Below are 18343 nucleotides of genomic sequence, written 5' to 3'. Positions count from 1 at the left end.
GATTCATTTTCATTTTGAGAGGGAAGAATTCTCTGTATAATGATTATTTTACTGGCCTCATCAGTAAATCTAGGAGTTGTTTTTCTACCAGAGGTGATGGATTTGCTGTTGATGTAGCCCTCATCTTTTACTCAGTCCCACCACTGGCAGGTTTTACAGATTTATAAAAGAGATGAGTCAATTAGGAATCCAGCCTGCAGTTATAAAGTGGAACAAAAGTTAGAAGGTTTAATTTGGCTTCAAATGCAAGTCTGCCTCACTTATTCTCTAGATACCGTGGATGTACACATGCGAATGCTAATAGACACAATATTTTAAATGACATCCCTGAACCCGCCAACGTTCCCAACTGCACAAAATATACTTGCTGGCCAAAACACTATTAACATCAGCCCGAAAAATGACCCAAGGGAGTCAAGTAGTTTATGACTTTGGTTGTCACTAGTTATTTAATTCATTCAAAGTACCTTTATAACTGGAATGATAGGAGCTTTCACAGTGATCTCAGAGATCTTGATAGATACACCAGGAGCAAAGGAGGGACAGCTTTTCAGCATCACTCCATTTTTGTCTGGCTTTCATCAGAGAGCCAGAGCAGTTGGAGAGTGGTCTACTGAGTCTGTGCAGAGAAGGGCCAGTCAGTGAAGCTGCAGGGCTCACCCTAGCCTCACGTTGGTATTTCACATTAATGTTTTTGTGTGATGCATACAATTGAATTGCTGGTGTCACCTATGCCCAGGATTTATACAATCATTCTTTTGGACATAGTGGAACTAAAACAAATATGTTCTATCCTTAATATCAATCAAAAGACAACTTTAGCTTAAAAAAAAAAAAGGAAAAGCAAAACATACTTGGTCTAAGAAGTTACCCTGTGTGAAAAAGGAAGACTGTCCAGCACATATAAATCATGGCGACTTCTCTCTGCAGTAAGCCCTTTTTTCCCCTCAGAATTATCATTTTGTAATCAGAAAAGCCCTGGAGTTTAAAGTATACCTCGTACAAATGTCACTTCCAAGCTTCAGTGCTAATCCAGAGGAAATATTATCCTAGTGGTCTCCAAGGCCCAATGTCTAGGTGTTGGATACATGATAAACTTACATGGAGCTTTCTTAGTGAGATATAGTCCTCCAGAGGATTGAATTTTTCAAGGCTTAGTACAACCCAACCCCTTAAATAAGATTTAAGCTTCCCTTGTCAGGTTCTTTTAAGAGCTTTTTAAATTTTTTTTATTTGCTGCTTTGACCAGGTTCTAATCCCTAGTCCCCAGTGACAACCTTTGGGCATCTCAACTATTCTGAGTCTGCTTTCCCAGGGCCCGGTACAGCTTACACAACAGGAGATTTTTTTTTCCTCTCCCACAGAAGAGCCTCATTGAAATAATTTGAGATGGAAAATTGTAACAATAAGACTGTCTTGTTACTTTACTGATAATATGACAGATTTTTTTTTACTATTTTTTCCCCATTTTATAGACAGTTCTCTTGAATGGATTAAATCATGATAGAACACTAAGTATTGGAAATAAAGAATGGGTCTACCAGTTTGTACCTGAATCTTGGACTTCCCAGTCTCCAGAACTGTGAAAAATAAATATCTGTGTTTAAGCTACCCAGTCTACGGTATTTTTTACAGCAGCCTGACAAAAATTACAAATTTTAAACACTTTCTTGTGCCTAAAAATAATGGGGAAATTTCAAGGCGCCAGAAAAAAGAAGGGAACTCAAAGCGAGAGTGAAAAGTTGGAATGGTTACCATTGCATCTCATGGAATTAGCTGATTAATATATATTTTCATATATATATTACTACATTAATATACATATTTTCCAAGGAAGACAGCAGAGCAATGAAGGTAGGGAAAAGTTCCTCACTGTATTTATATAACTGTCTAATTCTTAAAAAATAAAATAATCTGAAGCTTACATGGTATACTACATTTGATTACATTAGATGGTCACATGAATGCTTGTTTTAGAAAGAGAGAATATTTTATTTTGTATTATATATTGTGGATGGGGCAGCATATTCTTTTCTGTACTTAGGGCTCCTAAAAATTTATATCTGGTCCTGACCTATGTTCAGTTTCACAATATCAGAGATTAGTTTAAACAGAATGCTTAACCCCAAACCTAGTTTGCTAAATGCACAATGGGTTAAGTATGGAGGCTCATATACTTATGAAAACATTGTTGAGTAGAAAGCCAGGGGCAAATTAAGTAGGAGCCAGGGTATCAGGTGGAAGGGAAGTATGATGAAGGGGGGGATGGGAGCACAGCACTGTTTTCAAAGATAAGTCTACCAGAATTCTCATATATAAAAATTAAAGTCTGCTCTTCTGGCCCATGAGAGGGTGGGGAGAGAGTCCACTTGCTTGTCCACTTCATCATGCTCAGGCCCTAATCTTTAAAGAAGACCTATTAGTACTGATAAGGCAAATTCTCTTCACATTCCAATCCACATTTCAACTTCTTCCCTCAACTTGCCTTCCTACCGAAAGGGGAAATAAGGGTTGAAAACTGAAATATGAGGATGTCAGTCTGAGACTTCATCATACTTATTAACTCTAACTAAGATGAAGAAAAGAAGTATAACTTTATTTTATTATATTAATAACTATTATCTAATATTTTTTGGTTAAGGTGTAAAGATTAATTTGCCTAGATAGTGTTCTATGCACTTTTATCTATTCAAAGTCCTATTGAAATATGAAATTATGGAAATTATGTGAAATCAAGCTTCATGATATTTTAAAGGAGAGTTTGATAAGAAGTTGAATGTTCTATTATATTATCTATAATACAATAATATATATAATTTTTATATAATGTTTTATAATTCTATAGTTTATACTTTCTTCAACTAACATTAAGTGAGGAAAAAGAGAAAAGTACACACACACACACACACACACACACACACCCCAAACAGATGCTTTAGACAGGGACATTATTCCCTTTATTAGAGATGTGAATATATATTTTTTTAATTTAAATGTTTGGGGAATCAAACCCCCTAATGAGAACTAGACAGGAAGGAGTCCTTCAAGGACCGCTTCCACCTTTCCATCTGTTAAATTGAATGACTTGACCTGAAAACTATGGGCTTAAATATTTCTTCGGCTGCAAAGGGTCACTTATCTCAAACCCCATTTTAATTTAATAAGGAACATGAAGTTGAAATCTGACTGCTAACCTTTAATCTAATTGGTTTATATACCCAACAGGCAGCCTTTCTGTACTCTGTGAAGTTCTATGGTGGATGTAAATAGTCAACTAAACTTGACTCTTGTACCATATATTCCAATCACATATCAGGTAATGGACTTTGTTAAGACTTCCAAATTATAATCAGGAGTAATCTTGATTGGGTGCCTGTTCCTTAAACAAAACAAGATAAAGAAAGAGGCAAATACTCTATATGAAGTTGGACCAGTACAGGGTGGAGTGAGGCCTGGTGGTCAGTTTGAGTTGCTCCTTTTTTGAACTATTTTTCATACTGCTGTCTCATTCTAGCTTAAAGTCTACTTCCATGCCCACTTTAGCAGAAAGACGCATTGAATTTATCAAGCAGAATTACTTATTCTGTATTCTCATCATTAATTTTTACTAAAACCTGTATATGAGAATATACATTGATGATTTTATCCTAAATTTGATTTCACTGATTTTGGATTATTATTTTAGCCTTCTAAATCTACCTCCCTAGGTTGCAGTTGAGAATCCTCATTCAGGTGCTTTTATTTCAGCCTTGCTTTAGCCACCAATCTATATATATTATTCTTCATCTTTTTTTCTATAGGATTGTTTGTGTTATTCTACCAGTTTGTACCTGAATCTTGGACTTTTTTTTTTTTTATAGGAACTATTCTTTTATAGGAACTATTCTTTTATAGGAACTATTTATTTAGTACCCAAATTTTTCTTTTTAGGAACTTTTCCTAAATTCTTTTATAGGACCTATTTATTTAATACACAAATTTTTATTGATTATTGATGCTCTAAATATTTCTTATCTTTTTGTTAGCTGATCTTTCACTTTCTTTTTGGTTTCTTTTGATGACTAGAAGTTCATTATTCAAATATTAATCTAGTCAAATTAATTAACTCTTTTCCTGTATTTTTTAAAAATATTTTATTTATTTATTTGAGAGAGAGAGAGAGCATGAGCAGGGGAGGGGGCTGAGAGAGAAGCAGACTCACTGCCATGGGGTTTTGCTCCATCCCAGGACCACGGGATCATGACCTGAACCAAAGGCAGATGCTTAAGTGACTGAGCCACCCAGGCACCCCCTATGGTTTTTGTTTTTTTGCATCTTAAAAAAACATATTCTTTTTCACCCTGGTATCCTAAATATGTTTCCCTATAACTTGTTCAAAGAGTTTTAAAATTGTGCTTTCCACCCTTAAGTCTTCAATCTACCTGGAGTTGGTTTGTGCAGGACATGAGGTAGGGACCCAATTTGTACCAACATCAGGACTTTTATTAAAAATATTTTTTCCCTATTGCAATACTGTCTCTGTCTTATATCAACTTACTATGTATAAATAGATTTGTTTAGGAGCTCTACCTTGTTTTAGTAATCTTTTTACCTATTCCTGTACTAATAATACACTGTCCTCATTTTCTTCTCCTGAAGTAGATTTTTTAAGTTAATTTTTCAGTGAGTGCCTATGAATGGTAAATTCAGTCTTGGCCTGAAAATAACTTTATTTTATCCGTTTTGTTGAATTTTCAGTATCAAGTATTATGGAATTTTAATTTGATAGGCAGTTTACATTTAGTAGAATTTCCAAAATACTTAGCTTATCATACTACTGAATGAAAATGTTTTCTATATATTTTTTCCTTTATCTTTTTTTACTCTGGGTCTCTCTTCATGATCATCTGTGAGAAGGCAAACCAATCTGAATAAATTCAGAGTTCCCACCTTCTCTTGCTACTGTCATGTTTCCTTCCTCTACATTTGTTGCTTTCCTTTCCTGCCTGGAAATTAGATGCCTGTGGTAGACTCAAGATCTAGATCTTAACCTCACTCACTCTGTGTGAATATAGGTGAGTGGTGTGAGGTGGTAACAAAGAGAGCATTTCAGCTGGGAAGGAAAAATTATTTGCATAAGGAAACAAATGCAATGAGCCAGAAACTTGGTGCAAGCTATACCAGTATGAGAAATAGTCACAAAATCTAGCACGACTCATAGAGATAAACAAAAGCTGACAAAGGCATTTTGTATAAACCAATCAGTCTTTCATCTCCACTCAGGAATTATGGGTCTGAAATATAGAGGTTTTAGAGCATTTAATAATCCTTCTCCAAACACAAATAATTAATGTTCATTTTATAGTGAAAGAAATTAATTTTTTATGTAAAAACAGAGAAACTTGCCAATATCCATTGCCAAATAAAGAATACTGGGTAGCTGAGGTCAGTGACTGCCAGTCTCTTTCCTAGGACCAAATATCCCAACCTTTTCAGCATATCAAAGGCCATCAAAACGTCACTGATGTTGAGGTTAAGAACCTGCCTCCTATTAGATGTATTGACAAAAGCAAGTAACAAAGGAAGATCCCTTAGTTTTCTTCTGCTGCTGCTTAGTTTTCCCTATAGCAATAGAAAATTCTGAAGAATAGATGACTGAGCTCTAATGGCACATTTCATTTGGATTTATTTTCTTTTCAACTTTGAAATGCATCCTGTACAAATAATGTCCTGAGTAGGTGGTGAAATTTCAAGGTAAGAGGCAGTGTCACATTGAAAATAACCCAAGAAGAGCCATATAGACAAAGTATTTTCAAAACCTATAACTTACCAACTTTCTTCCAAAGATCATAATTATAATACCTAGCACTTATTGAACATATACTGTGTGACAACCAGGGTGCTTTTTTTTTTTTTTACATGGAGTATATTTGGTTCTCACAATGATTATATGACATATATACTATCATCATTATATCCTATTACAGAAGAGGGAAGTGAGGCTCAGAGACTAAGAATTCATCAAGGTTGTTCAGTATGTAAGTGGTAGAAATGAGCTTCTATCTTAGACAAAGCTGCTTCAGTTAAGAACTTTTCTTCTTAACACCATGAAATGCTCACTTTGTTTCCCTGTTCTGTTTGGTATCATCTACTTTATATCCATCTTCATGAGAACTGAGTACAAATGAGGCAGGATGGTATTTGTGTTAGATGAGACTCCATGTTGCCAGCAATGCCAACCGAAGCTGGCATTAAAAACAATAGATTTAGATAATGTATCACCTTCCAACTGAAAATGGGACCTGGGAGAACACTGTGTATTGATTGGCTCAGGATGGGATGTTGTACCCCTCCATGAAACACACGCTGCAGCAAGGGGAAAATGGATAACTCAGATTGCAATTTGGGCAATTCCTGAAGCCAGGGATGGGGACAATTTCATCAAAATTGAATGGCTGCCCCTTGAGGTGGATTGAGGGGAAATGAGAAAATAGAAGCTTAGGAAAATAAAGGAAAATAAGTCAGAGTCAAGCAAATGGAATCCTTACTTCCTTGTCCAGTAAAATTAACATGTAAATTAAACATAAAGAAAGATCATGGTTAGATTCCACATCTTAGAAAACTTCCACTGATGATGTGTGAATTAGCTATCTATTGTTGTGTTGAAACAAATTATCCCAAAATTAGGTGCTTAAAAGAAGAGACATTTATTTCCATAGGTCAGTAACTTGGGCATAGCTTAGTTGGCTCAGGGATTTTTGCCAAGTTGGCTGGGGGAAGATCTTCTTCCAAGCTCACTCAGTATTGTTGGTAGAATCTAGTTCCTCCTGTTGCACTCCAGGCCTGCTGTACGGAGGGCCTCTCCATAGGGCAGCTCCCAACAGGCACTGGCTTCCCTCAGAGCAAGCAAGCAACAGAGGAAAAAAAAAAAAAGTCCAAGATAGTCTTTTTATATCCTGATCTTAGAAGTGACATCCTGTCATGTCTGCCATATTTTATTCTTTAGAAGTGAGTCAGTAAGTCTACCCCACTTTTTAGAAAGAGGATGATGCAAATGTGTGAATATCAAGCAGGAGCAGGGGATCTTTAGGGGCCATCTTAGATGCTGCCTACCATATTGTATGCATTGATGCATCTGTGTTTGTGTGTCTACATTTGGAGTTGGTGGGTGGTCTGGAGTCACACATGATATGGGTCCAATAGAGTATTGAGGTCTTATGGACTTTCCTGTTAAGGACATTAGGGGGATAAAATGGTAGTCATGTTTCCTATAAGAAACAAATGGCATTTGCAAGTTGAGAGTTTGAGCCAGTTTAATAAAGGGACTATTTACAAAGGTGTAGGTAAGTATAGCAAAATTGCAAGGAATAGTGCATTACTCCAGGGTTTGGAACAGCCTGACACATCACTACCCCAAGGGCTGAAACAGTAAAGGAGGGAGCAGTTATCAGAAGTAGGACAAGATATCTGTATGAGAAGACGCTGGGCAGGAGCTGTGACTTTCCACCAAAGGAAGCAGTCAGCCTATGGCATCTCCACAGGGAAAGGGCCAGGGGAAATAAATATATCAGCTCACTCTCCTCCAGTCTCTTGCTTTCACTACCCATTGGCTGAACTCAACTAGAACCAAGAAGGCAAGGGAGTCCACTGGTGTTGTCAACACAGGTCAGCCTCGGGGATACACAGTATGTGGGAAGAGTGGAGAATGGACCCAGAGGGATGATCAGAAGTACAGAAACCAAGTGAGTACTTATGAGGAAAATCATCCCCATGATAGAGAGAGAAGAAGAAACAGGCTTACAGGATGAGGTGTTGTTTAGAGCAAGCTAGATGGAAGGGTTTGGTTTGCTGGCAGAGATGGGTATTTAACATCAAAACAGGCTTTCATATAGTTGTGTCTCTTGAAGAACCCTTAGAAATGGGAAACACATATCCACCCTTATGACATGATTTGGGCAAGATTGCACTGATGAGAGGAGCATGGTTGGCTAGGATGACTTAGAAGGGTCCTTGTAACTTGAGGATTCTGCGTTCCAGGAGGCGTGATGGAAATCAGGAAACAGGATCTCCTGAGAAATATTCCCCATGCTTTGAAATGGAAATTGAGCTATTCCAATTTAGGAATCAAATTAAAACAAATAGGGTGTTAGTGGGTCGTGCTCCCCCCTGTTTGAAGTGGCAGCTAAAGAAGGCACGCTGCTTTTTCCTGGATGAAGCAGGATCACACTCAGCCTGTTTTCATCTTTACTTAGCACCTGCTGACTTGGAGTGGTGTCGCCCAAGCAGTCAGACAGGGGGGACGTGCCAGGAGCTTGACCTCCCGCGCATGCTGCCCCTCCCCCACGCCCCATGACAGCCTCTCTTGATACAGATGGACAGGGGCTGGTTTAAAATGACAGTCTCAAGTTCGTGTAGGAAGAGAGGGCTAATTCAAAGAAACAGCCAGGCAAGCTTCCTTTCTCTGTAGGAATAATTATCATCCCCCTTCACCATGGCTCACCTGGGAGCCCATTTTGCCTTTAGATCCCGCTGGCAGAGGACCGATGATGAACTCTGTCGACACAGCATGTCCTTTATCCTTCACAAAGCCATTCACAGTGACTTCTTTCAGAGTTATCGCTACCTGCTGGAAAAAATTCCCCTGGGTAAGTGAGTCAGAACTACTAGATAAGGGACAAGAAAGGGGGACTGTGTGAAGTCGTGGGACCTCTGCAAGAGTTCTTGTCCTTAGAACAAGGACACTTTTCAGATAAGAAGAACCCACAACCAGTGTCGGGGGCTTAAATGTTTCAATGGCACTCTTTCTTGCAGGGTGCAAAGATCAGGTGCTGCCTGGCAAGTCAGGCCTCTATTTTGGGATTCCCATGCACACTCAGGAACTGTGATTTGCTTCCCTGGGTGTTGGTTGGCCTGAGTACCAGGCTTACAGAAATTCATTTCCTGATTTTTGAAGGACATTTTTAATATTTGCCAAAATTGAGAAGGGGGGCAAATTAGGTAACTCAAAGATGAGAGTATTAATGTGGTAGTATGGCAACTAAGAGTTAAAAAGAAAGACTAAACGATAAGGTGTCCTTGTTCTGTGTGTGTGTGTGTGTGTGTGTGTGTGTGTGTTTACATGAGCCCACACTCCACACAATCCTTTCTGGTTTTCCTGAGTCACAGTAATAGAGAGCCGAAAAGGAGCAGATTTTAGTCTGTTCTTTGAATATTAAGAAAAAAACCTGGGGCAGTGGTCTGGCTCCCTTTTCCCTATTTCCTCTAGTTTTCAGGGAATTAGACAATAGGGCTATAAAAAGCTTATCGGGTTTGTCTACACTACTTTTCTCAGCCTCTGTGAAAGGGGTTACTTCAAGGAACTCTTAACAGCACTGAAGAGGAAATAACTTGTGATTAAAGAGTGAAGTGTCCTCCTTTGATTTATATTTCCCCCCCAATGAAAGCAGGACCAGTATGTATGACCCCCAGTCTGTTTTCTTAAGCCCCATTGTGCACTTGATGTGGCCAGCATTTCTAGACATCATAGGAGCTATGTAACTCTTTGTACTGCATTCAAGAAACTAGTTGCTAGAAGCCTACCAGATTTTCTTTGTATAAACCCATTTCTGAAGGGATCTTTAAATCTATACATACAATGTTTTCATCTCATATTTATGCAATGCTTCTTTAAAAATTTCCTTATTTATGATTTTATTTGATCCTCACAGCTACATTAGGGATGGATAGGATAAGTATCACTATTTTTCTACTCCCACCTTCGCACCGTCACCCCCCATCTTACTTTTTCAAATGGGGAAAAGAAAATTTAGAGATGATGAGATCTTATCTAGACAGATCTCATTTAGATATCAAAGCAAGAACCAAGACAAGAGCTTTTTCCGGTAGATCACACTGCCCGTAAGTAATTCTTTTAGGATGTATTATGCGTCTCATTTGTATCCAAATGGGAAAACTAGAGCAGTCCATTTGGAAGGTGAGAACGTTCTGGTTGCTCCACACACTAGCAGAGCACTGCTTTTCTAGAGACACTCTTGAGAGTCTTGTGTGTCGCATCTCAATAACAGTAGCTTGGTGGCCTTAGCTACAGTAGACTGGAGAAAGATATCAATTACAATGACTAAGATACTCACTAAGGGGCAGATGGCTGCCAAATTTTAAAAATAATTACTAGAGAGGAAAAGGAACTCAACTCTGAAAGTAGCAGAAGATGAATTAAAAAGGAAGAATAAAACAGTATCTTCTGAAAATCAGGTGAAAATTAATTGGGGAAAAGGAGACTATAATTTATTTTTGGTCTCAATCCCTTTTTTCTGATCAGTAGAGTCATTCTGATTATACTAATTTTTCTCCTCTGTAAGTGTGCTGATGGTTTATCAGTGATTTCCAATCTTTAAAAAATTATTAAAAAAAACAAACGTTTTGACAAAGTCTTCCACGGAAGCCCAGTGTAAAACAGGAAAAAGTGAAAATTTTCTGCTTAGGGTTGGGGACAGGGTGTGTTCCCTGCTCTATCCCAGCCTCACCAGTGGCTCCTGAGGCACTTCTGTAACACCCATCGGTTTCCATTAATACTGTTTGAAAACCCTTAGTCCATTTCTAAGCCAAACATGACTCCATTTTACGTAGTCCATTTTCCATAAATAGGTACTGCTTATTTTCTCTGACTCTGATAATTCAGCCCAGGAATTGGTTTCCCCTGAGAGTAACAGAGGTAGCCTATCCACAGTATCTCACTGATTTTAGCAATCAGGGGCTATATTAGTCTGTATGGACGATGCTATCCTGCAATAACAAACTAACCCTAAAATCCCAATGGCTGAGCATATAAAAGTTTATTTTATGTTTTTGCTGTATCATTTCAACACGCATTATGGGGGAGGGGAGCTGTGTTCCACATAGGCATTCAGGGATCTAGGATGATAAAGGCTCCACCCTCTGGGACACTGCTAGTCACCATGGTAAGGAAAGATAGGAGCTAAAGTTTTGCCTTTTAGCCCGGAAATATTTCGTCCCAGAGGGACATACATTACAAGTATTTAGATACCATTGCTCAGAACCAGTTATATGGCCCTGTCAAACTGCAAGGATGCTGAGCAATGTAAGGGAGTATATGTATATCTGGTCATTGGCAAATGTTTCTGCTGGGGGGAAAACATTGCATTTTAGAGATAGAAACACTGGACATTTCTGATCAATTCAATTTAGTGTAAGAGACATTTACAGAGCTCTGTCGTGCAAAACGCTGTTTGGTGTATTGGAGAAGATTCAAACAATAAAACACAGTCTCTGTTCTTCAGAATTTTATAAACTGGAAATGGAGGCAAATAAACAAATAACTTTTTATTAATCCTTAAAAGGTTTAAATTAAGATTACAGGAAAGGCAGGCTGTCAACTTTGTGAAAACTCAGCTTTTTTGCAGGGTTTTCTTCTCATGGCAGAAGATAAAGCCTCTCCAGGAGACCATAAGCTCCTTGCAGGTGCAGAAAGGAACCAACACATGTGTCTCATCCGCCAGTATGACTTTTATCCAATCACAAGTCTTCTGCAAACCCTTGATTATCTTGCTTAACCCTTGGGTTTTGCCCCTAGGAGATTTATAAGTTCTATTTGTGGAATGCATGTACCTCTATTAGTTCCCTGATGGGAATCTAGTTCCCATGACTCATTTATCTCATCCTCTTCTATATCTATAGAATTTAGCATTTACCATGGTTCCTGGCACATAGAAAGAACTCAGTTCTGTTCACAGCAGATTAAATGCCCCCTTAGTAATAAATGCAGATCACTAAAGTCTTGAGTTCAAATCCTGATACTGCTACTGATAGAGAAAGTCACCACTGCAAGTTACTAAAGTCTCTGACTATCATTTTCCTCAGGGCAATTGAAAGCATATGTATATAGTAAATAGTCAATGCTCAATAAGGATGAGTTTTTTCTTTTCCTTCCTCAGAGCCAGGCCTCTTTTAATGTTACCATGTGGTCTTCTCTAGAATAGGCATTACCAAAGACAATAGGCTTAGCTCGCTGTATGGGACTTTTCAGGCAGCAGGGGATAGTAAGCTTTTCAGTTTGAAATGAAAACTTAGCCAGTGGAGCCCTCCCCAGCTCCACTCAAGTGTTTTGGAATTGGTTTCCCCTCCTTTTTGATGATTTCAAAACTTCATAGAAATGAAAATAAAGCCCTACTTTTGAAAGGTTAGGGAATGGATAGTGTAGGGTCCGCACAGAGAGTTTATTGTTTCGGGTAATTCTTTGATTCCCTCTTTCCTGCCTTCCTCCTTCCAACTCCCTGCATTAGGTAGCCAGTCCCACAAGCACACTATGCAGGGACATTCAGTCATGGGGACATTTGCTGGAATAGCCATGGCTAGCTTCAGAAATTTGTGGAGAAGCAAGAGCACACATACTGCAAATCTCCAATGAAGGCTTAGCTATGCCACCAAATACAACACCTGTTCAGGAAGAAATGGGAGCAAGCCTGTTACTGTTCTCAGTGGTTTGCATGTTACTATCTCAGGGACTCCCGACAGTGTGCCTATTAGGTGGTACTGTTTTTTTCCGCACCTTATATACAAGGGACTGATGTGCCCTGGAGTTAAGTAACCTACTGAATGTCACGTGGCTGTGAGTGGGGGAGCAGGGTTAGAACCCAGGCAGACTGACTCCAGAGTCTGCCTTTTTTGAGTCTCAAAATCAGGTTGCCTCCCAGTGAAAATGGCAACTTGAGTTATGTAGGCAGCGATTTAAGTTTTACCACGTTTTTTTTTGACAGGAACATAAAACCTAGTCTATGAAGAGCATTGGCTTTGTACTGAGATAATCAACAAGATAGGCAGGCCGGTGAGTAGGTTCACGTCATCTAGTTATACCAGCAAAAGTGCACTTGGGGGTTTGGAGTGAATGATTTTTCCAAAGGTGGCTGTTTGCGATCAAATAGGAAATAAATAGGAAAAAAATTGTATACATCTCCAGTTTGTATACCAGTGCTCAAGGGGGCTTATTTAAGGCCCATTGGAGATGTTTCTATAAGTTAACCACTCAGTAATCCTCTAACACTTATCCACAGTGTATTTCCGAGTACATAGAAGTCAATGACTATTTGTTAATCATATGCTAAGAGTCTATTACTCCTGTACATTGTTAAAGGCTTAGTCTTACTTCACATTTAGAACAGTGGTTCCAGAGAGTTTAGCAGAATAGGGATGGGGTAGGACATGGCTATGACACTTCATTTCTATGTGATATTAAGTTACTAAATCTTTCTGAGTCTCTCACCACTCATCTGCAAAATGGTGAATATAACCCAAGTTTTGTGTTATTATTGTGAGGATTGAAAGAGATAATGTGAAGAGATAATATGAAAGTGCTTAGTATAATGCCTGGTGCCTGGGAGGTACCCACCAATTTTTAGTGCACATCCTTCACTTACCTCTTTCTTTCACCTGGAATAAGTTCCTAAGGAGGAAATTGATAACAATGGTCACCTCTTTGCCATCACAATTAAAAGCCAGAGTTAATAGAAACACTTCCCATAAGACATGTGGGACTGTCAAATAAAACTCAGCATATAACCATTGGCATTTTTGAAATTGATTTTACCCCTGTGGAGGCATGGCTGCACAACTCATTGAAGAGTGATACATTGTTCAAACGTTTGCTGTTTTAAATTATTATCTTATGTTAATCACCATACATTACATCATTAGTCTTTGATGTAGTGTTCCATGATTCACTGTTTGCATATAACACACAGTGCTCCATGCAGTATGTGCCCTCTTTAATACCCATCACCAGGCTAACCCATCCGCCAACCCCTCTGGAACCCTCAGTTTGTTTCTCAGAGTCCATAGTCTCTCATGGTTTGTCTCCCCTCTGATTTCCCCCCCTTCATTTTCCCCTTCCTGCTATCTTCTTCTTTTTTTAACGTATAATGTATTATTTGTTTCAGAGGTACAGGGCTGTGATTCAACAGTCTTACACAATTCACAGCGCTCACCATAGCACATACCCTCCCCAATGTCTATCACCCTCAGTTTGTTTCCTGAGATTAAGAATTCCTCATATCAGTGAGATCATATGATACATTTCTTTCTCTGATTGACTAATTTCGCTCAGCATAACACCCTCCAGTTCCATCCGCGTCATTGCAAATGGCAAGATTTCATTTCTTTTGATGGCTTCATAATATTCTATTGTAAATATATACCACATCTTCTTTATCCATTCATCTGTCAATGGACATCTTGGCTCTTTCCATAGTTTGGCTATTGTGGACATTGCTGCTATAAACATCGGGGTGCACGTACCCCTTTGGATCCCTACATTTGTGTCTTTGGAGTAAATATCCAGTAGTGCAGTTGCTGGGTCATAGGGTAACTCTATTTTCAACTTTTTGAGGAACCTCCATACTGTTTTCCAGAGAGGCTGCACCAGCTTGCATTCCCACCAACAGTGTAGGAGGGTTCTCCTTTCTCCGCATCCCCGCCAACATCTGTCATTTCCTGACTTGTTAATTCTAGCCATTCTGACGGGTGTGAGGTGATATCTCATTGAGGTTTTGATTTGGATTTCCCTGATCCCGAGTGATGTTGAGCACTTTTTTCATGTGTTTTTTGGCCATTTGGATGTCTTCTTTGGAAAAATGTCTGTTCCTGTCTTCTGCCCATTTCTTGATTGGATCATTTGTTCTTTGGGTGTTGAGTTTCATAAGTTCTTTATAGATTTTGGATACTAGCCCTTTATCTGATATGTCATTGGCAAAGATCTTCTCCCATTCTGTCGGTTGTCTTTTGGTTTTGTGGACTGTTTCTTTTGCTGTGCAAAAGCTTCTTATCTTGATGAAGTCCCAATAGTTCACTTTTGCCCTTCCTTCCCTTGCCTTTGGTGATGTTTCTAGGAAGAAGTTGCTGTGGCTGAGGTCGAAGAGGTTGCCACCTGTGTTCTCCTTTAGGATTTTGATGGACTCCTATCTCACATTTAGGTCTTTCAACTATTTTGAGTCTCTTTTTGTGTGTGTGGTGTAAGGAAATGGTCCAGTTTCATTCTTCTGCATGGGGCTGTCCAATTTTCCCAGTACCATTTGTTGAAGAGACTGTCTTTTTTCCATTGGACATTGTTTCCTGCTTTGTCGAAGATTAGTTGACCATAGAGTTGAGGGTCCACTTCTGGGCTCTCTAATCTGTTCCACTGATCTAAGTGTCTGTTTTTGTGCCAGTACCATACTGTCTTGATGATGACAGCTTTGTAAAAGAGCTGGAAGTCCAGAACTGTGATGCTGCCAGCTTTGCTTTTCTTTTTCAACATTCCACTAGCTATTCGGGGTCTTTTCTGGTTCCATACAAGTTTTAGGATTCTTTGTTCCATTTCTTTGAAAAAAGTGGATGGTATTTTGATAGGATTGCTTTGAATGTGTAGATTGCTCTAGATAGCATTGGCATCTTCACAATATGTGTTCTTCCAATCCATGAGCATGGAAAGTTTTTCCATTTCTTTGTGTCTTCCTCAATTTCTTTCATGAGTTTTCTGAGTACAGATTCTTTGCCTCTTTCATTAGATTTACTCCTAGGTATCTTATGGTTTTGCATGCAATTGTAAATGGGATCGACTCCTTAATTTCTCTTTCTTCTGTCTTGTTTTTGGCGTATAAGAATGCCACTGATTTCTGTGCATTGATTTTATATCCTGCCACTTACTGAATTCCTGTATGAGTTCTAGCAGTTTTGGGGTGGAGTCTTTTGGGTTTTCCACACAAAGTGTCATATCATCTGCCAAGAGTGAGAGTTTGACTTCTTCTTTGCCAATTTGGATGGCTTTGATTTCTTTTTGTTGTCTAATTGCTGTGACTAGGACTCCTAATACTATGTTGAATAGCAGTGGTGATAGTGGACATCCTAGCTGTGTTCCTGACCTGAGGGGGAAAGTGCTCAGTTTTCCCCCATTGATAATGATATTTGCTGTGGGTTTTTCATAGATGGCTTTTATGATCTTGAGGTATGTACCCTCTATACCTCTACTCTGAAGAGTTTTGATCAAGAAAGGATGCTGGACTTTGTCAAATGCTTTTTCTGCATCTATTGAGAGGATATATGGTTCTTGTTCTTTCTTTTATTAATGTATTGTAGCACATGGATTGATTTGCAGATGTGGAACCAACCTTGCAGCCCAGGGATAAATCCCACTTGGTCATGGTGAATAATCCTTTTAATGTACTTTTGGATCCTATTGGCTAGTATTTTGGTGAGAAGTTTTGCATCCATGTTCATCAAGGATATTGGTCTGTAATTCTCCTTTTGAATGGGGTCTTTATCTGGTTTTGGGATCAAGGTAATGGTGGCCTCATAAAAGAAGTTTGGACGTTTTCCTTCCATTTCTATTTTTTGGAACAGTTTCAGGAGAATAGGTATTAATTCTTCTTGAAATGTTTGGTAGAATTCCCCTGAGAAGCCATCTGGCCCTGGGCTTTTGTTTGTTGGGAGATTTTTGATGATGGCTTCAATTTCCTTAGTGGCTATAGGTCTGTTCAGGTTTCCCATTTCTTCCTGGTTCAGTTTTGGTAGTTGATACATCTCTAGGAATTCATCTATTTCTTCCAGATTATCTAATTTGCTGGCATATAGTTGCTCATAATATGTTCTTATAATTGTTTGTATTTCTTTGGTGTTGGTTGTGATCTCTCCTCTTTCATTCATGATTTTGTTGAGTTGGGTCATTTCTCTTTTCTTTTTGATAAGTCTGGCCAGGGGTTTATCAATCTTGTTAAATCTTTCAGAGAACCAGCTCCTAGTTTCGTTGATCTGTTCTCCTGTTCTTTTGGTTTCTATTTCATGGATTTCTGCTTGATTTTTATAAATTCTCTTCTCCTGCTGGGTTTAGGCTTTATTTGCTGTTCTTTCTCCAGCTCCTTTAAGTGTAAGGTTAGGTTGTGTATTTGAGACCTTTCTTGTTTCTTGAGAAAGGCTTGGATTGCTATATACTTTCCTCTTAGGACTGCCTTTGCAGCATCCCAAAGATTTTGAACAGTTGTGTTTTCATTTCATTGTTTTTCATGAATTTTTTTTAATTCTTCTTTAATTTCCTGGTTGACCCATTCATTCTTTACTAGGATGCTCTTTAGCCTCCATGTATTTGAGTTCTTTCCGACTTTCCTCTTATAATTGAGTTCTAGTTTTAAAGCACTGTGGTCTGAAAATATGCAGGGACTGATCCCAATCTTTTGGTACCAGTTGAGACCTGATTTGAGACCTAAGATGTGATCTATTTTGGATAATGTTCCATGGGCACTAGAGAAGAATGTGTATTCTGTTGCTTTGGGATGGAATGTTCTGAATATATCTGTGAAGTCCATTCGGTCCAGTGTGTTTAAAGTTTATATTTCCTTGTTGATCTTTTGCTTAGATGATCTGTCCATTTCAGTGAGGGGGATGTTAAAGTCCCCCACTATTATTGTATTATTGTCGATGTGTTTCTCTGCCTTTGTTATTAATTGCCTTATGTAATTGGCTGCTCCCATGTTAGGGGCATAGATATTTACAATTGTTAGATCTTCCTGTTGGAGAGACCCTTTAAGTAGGATATAGTGTCCTTCCTCATCTCTTATTACAATCTTTGGTTTAAAATCTAATTTGTCTGATATGAGGATTGCCACCCCAGCTTTCTTTTGGTGTCCATTAGCATGGTAAATGGTTTTCCACCCCCTCACTTTCAATCTGGGGGTGTCTTTGGGTCTAAAATGAGTCTCTTGCAGACAGCATATCGATGGGTCTTGTTTTTAATCCAACCTGATAGCCTGTGTATTTTGATTGGGGCATTTAGCCCATTTACATTCAGGGTAACTATTGAAAGATATGAATTTAGTGCCATTGTATTGCCTGTCAGGTGACTGTTACTGTATACTGTCTGTGCTCCTTTCAGGTCTATGTTACTTTTAGGCTCTCTCTTTGCTTAGAGGACCCCTTTCAATATTTCTGGTAGGGCTGGTTTTGTATTTGCAAATTCCTTTAATTTTGTTTCTCCTGGAAGATTTTTATCTCTCCCTCTATTTTCAATGACAGTCTAGCTGGATATAGTATTCTTGGCTGCATATTTTTCTCATTTAGTGCTCTGAATATATCATGCTAGCCCTTCTAGCCTACCAGGTCTCTGTGGATAAGTCTGTTGTCAATCTAATGTTTCTACCATTGTAGGTTACAGATCTCTTGTCCTGAGCTGCTTTCAGGATTTTCTCTTTGTCTCTGAGACTCATAGTTTTACTATTAGATTTCGGGGTGCTGACCTAATTTTATTGATTTTGAGGGGGTTTCTCTGTGCCTCCTGGATTTTGATGCCTGTTTCCTTCCCCAAATTAGGTACGTTCTCTGCTATAAT

The 18343-nt window shown here is 38.7% G+C and overlaps 1 protein-coding gene across 1 annotated transcript in view; it reads left to right on the top strand.

Annotated features, from left to right (window-relative positions):
* Positions 1-8470: 8470 nt before the first annotated feature.
* NTMT2 (N-terminal Xaa-Pro-Lys N-methyltransferase 2) overlaps positions 8471-18343 on the top strand; it is a 32539-nt gene continuing 22666 nt past the window's right edge. Inside the window, exon 1 of the mRNA XM_028123015.1 lies at positions 8471-8624. Coding sequence (XP_027978816.1) covers positions 8471-8624 — 154 coding nt within the window. The remainder of the gene's footprint in view (positions 8625-18343) is intronic.

This window comes from Eumetopias jubatus, unplaced genomic scaffold (assembly GCF_037043125.1).
Source record: "Eumetopias jubatus isolate StellerSeaLion01/CBP00866 unplaced genomic scaffold, mEumJub1_p1.0 scaffold_12, whole genome shotgun sequence".
Classification (NCBI taxonomy): domain Eukaryota; kingdom Metazoa; phylum Chordata; class Mammalia; order Carnivora; family Otariidae; genus Eumetopias; species Eumetopias jubatus.
This window is presented reverse-complemented; position numbering and strand designations above follow the sequence as displayed.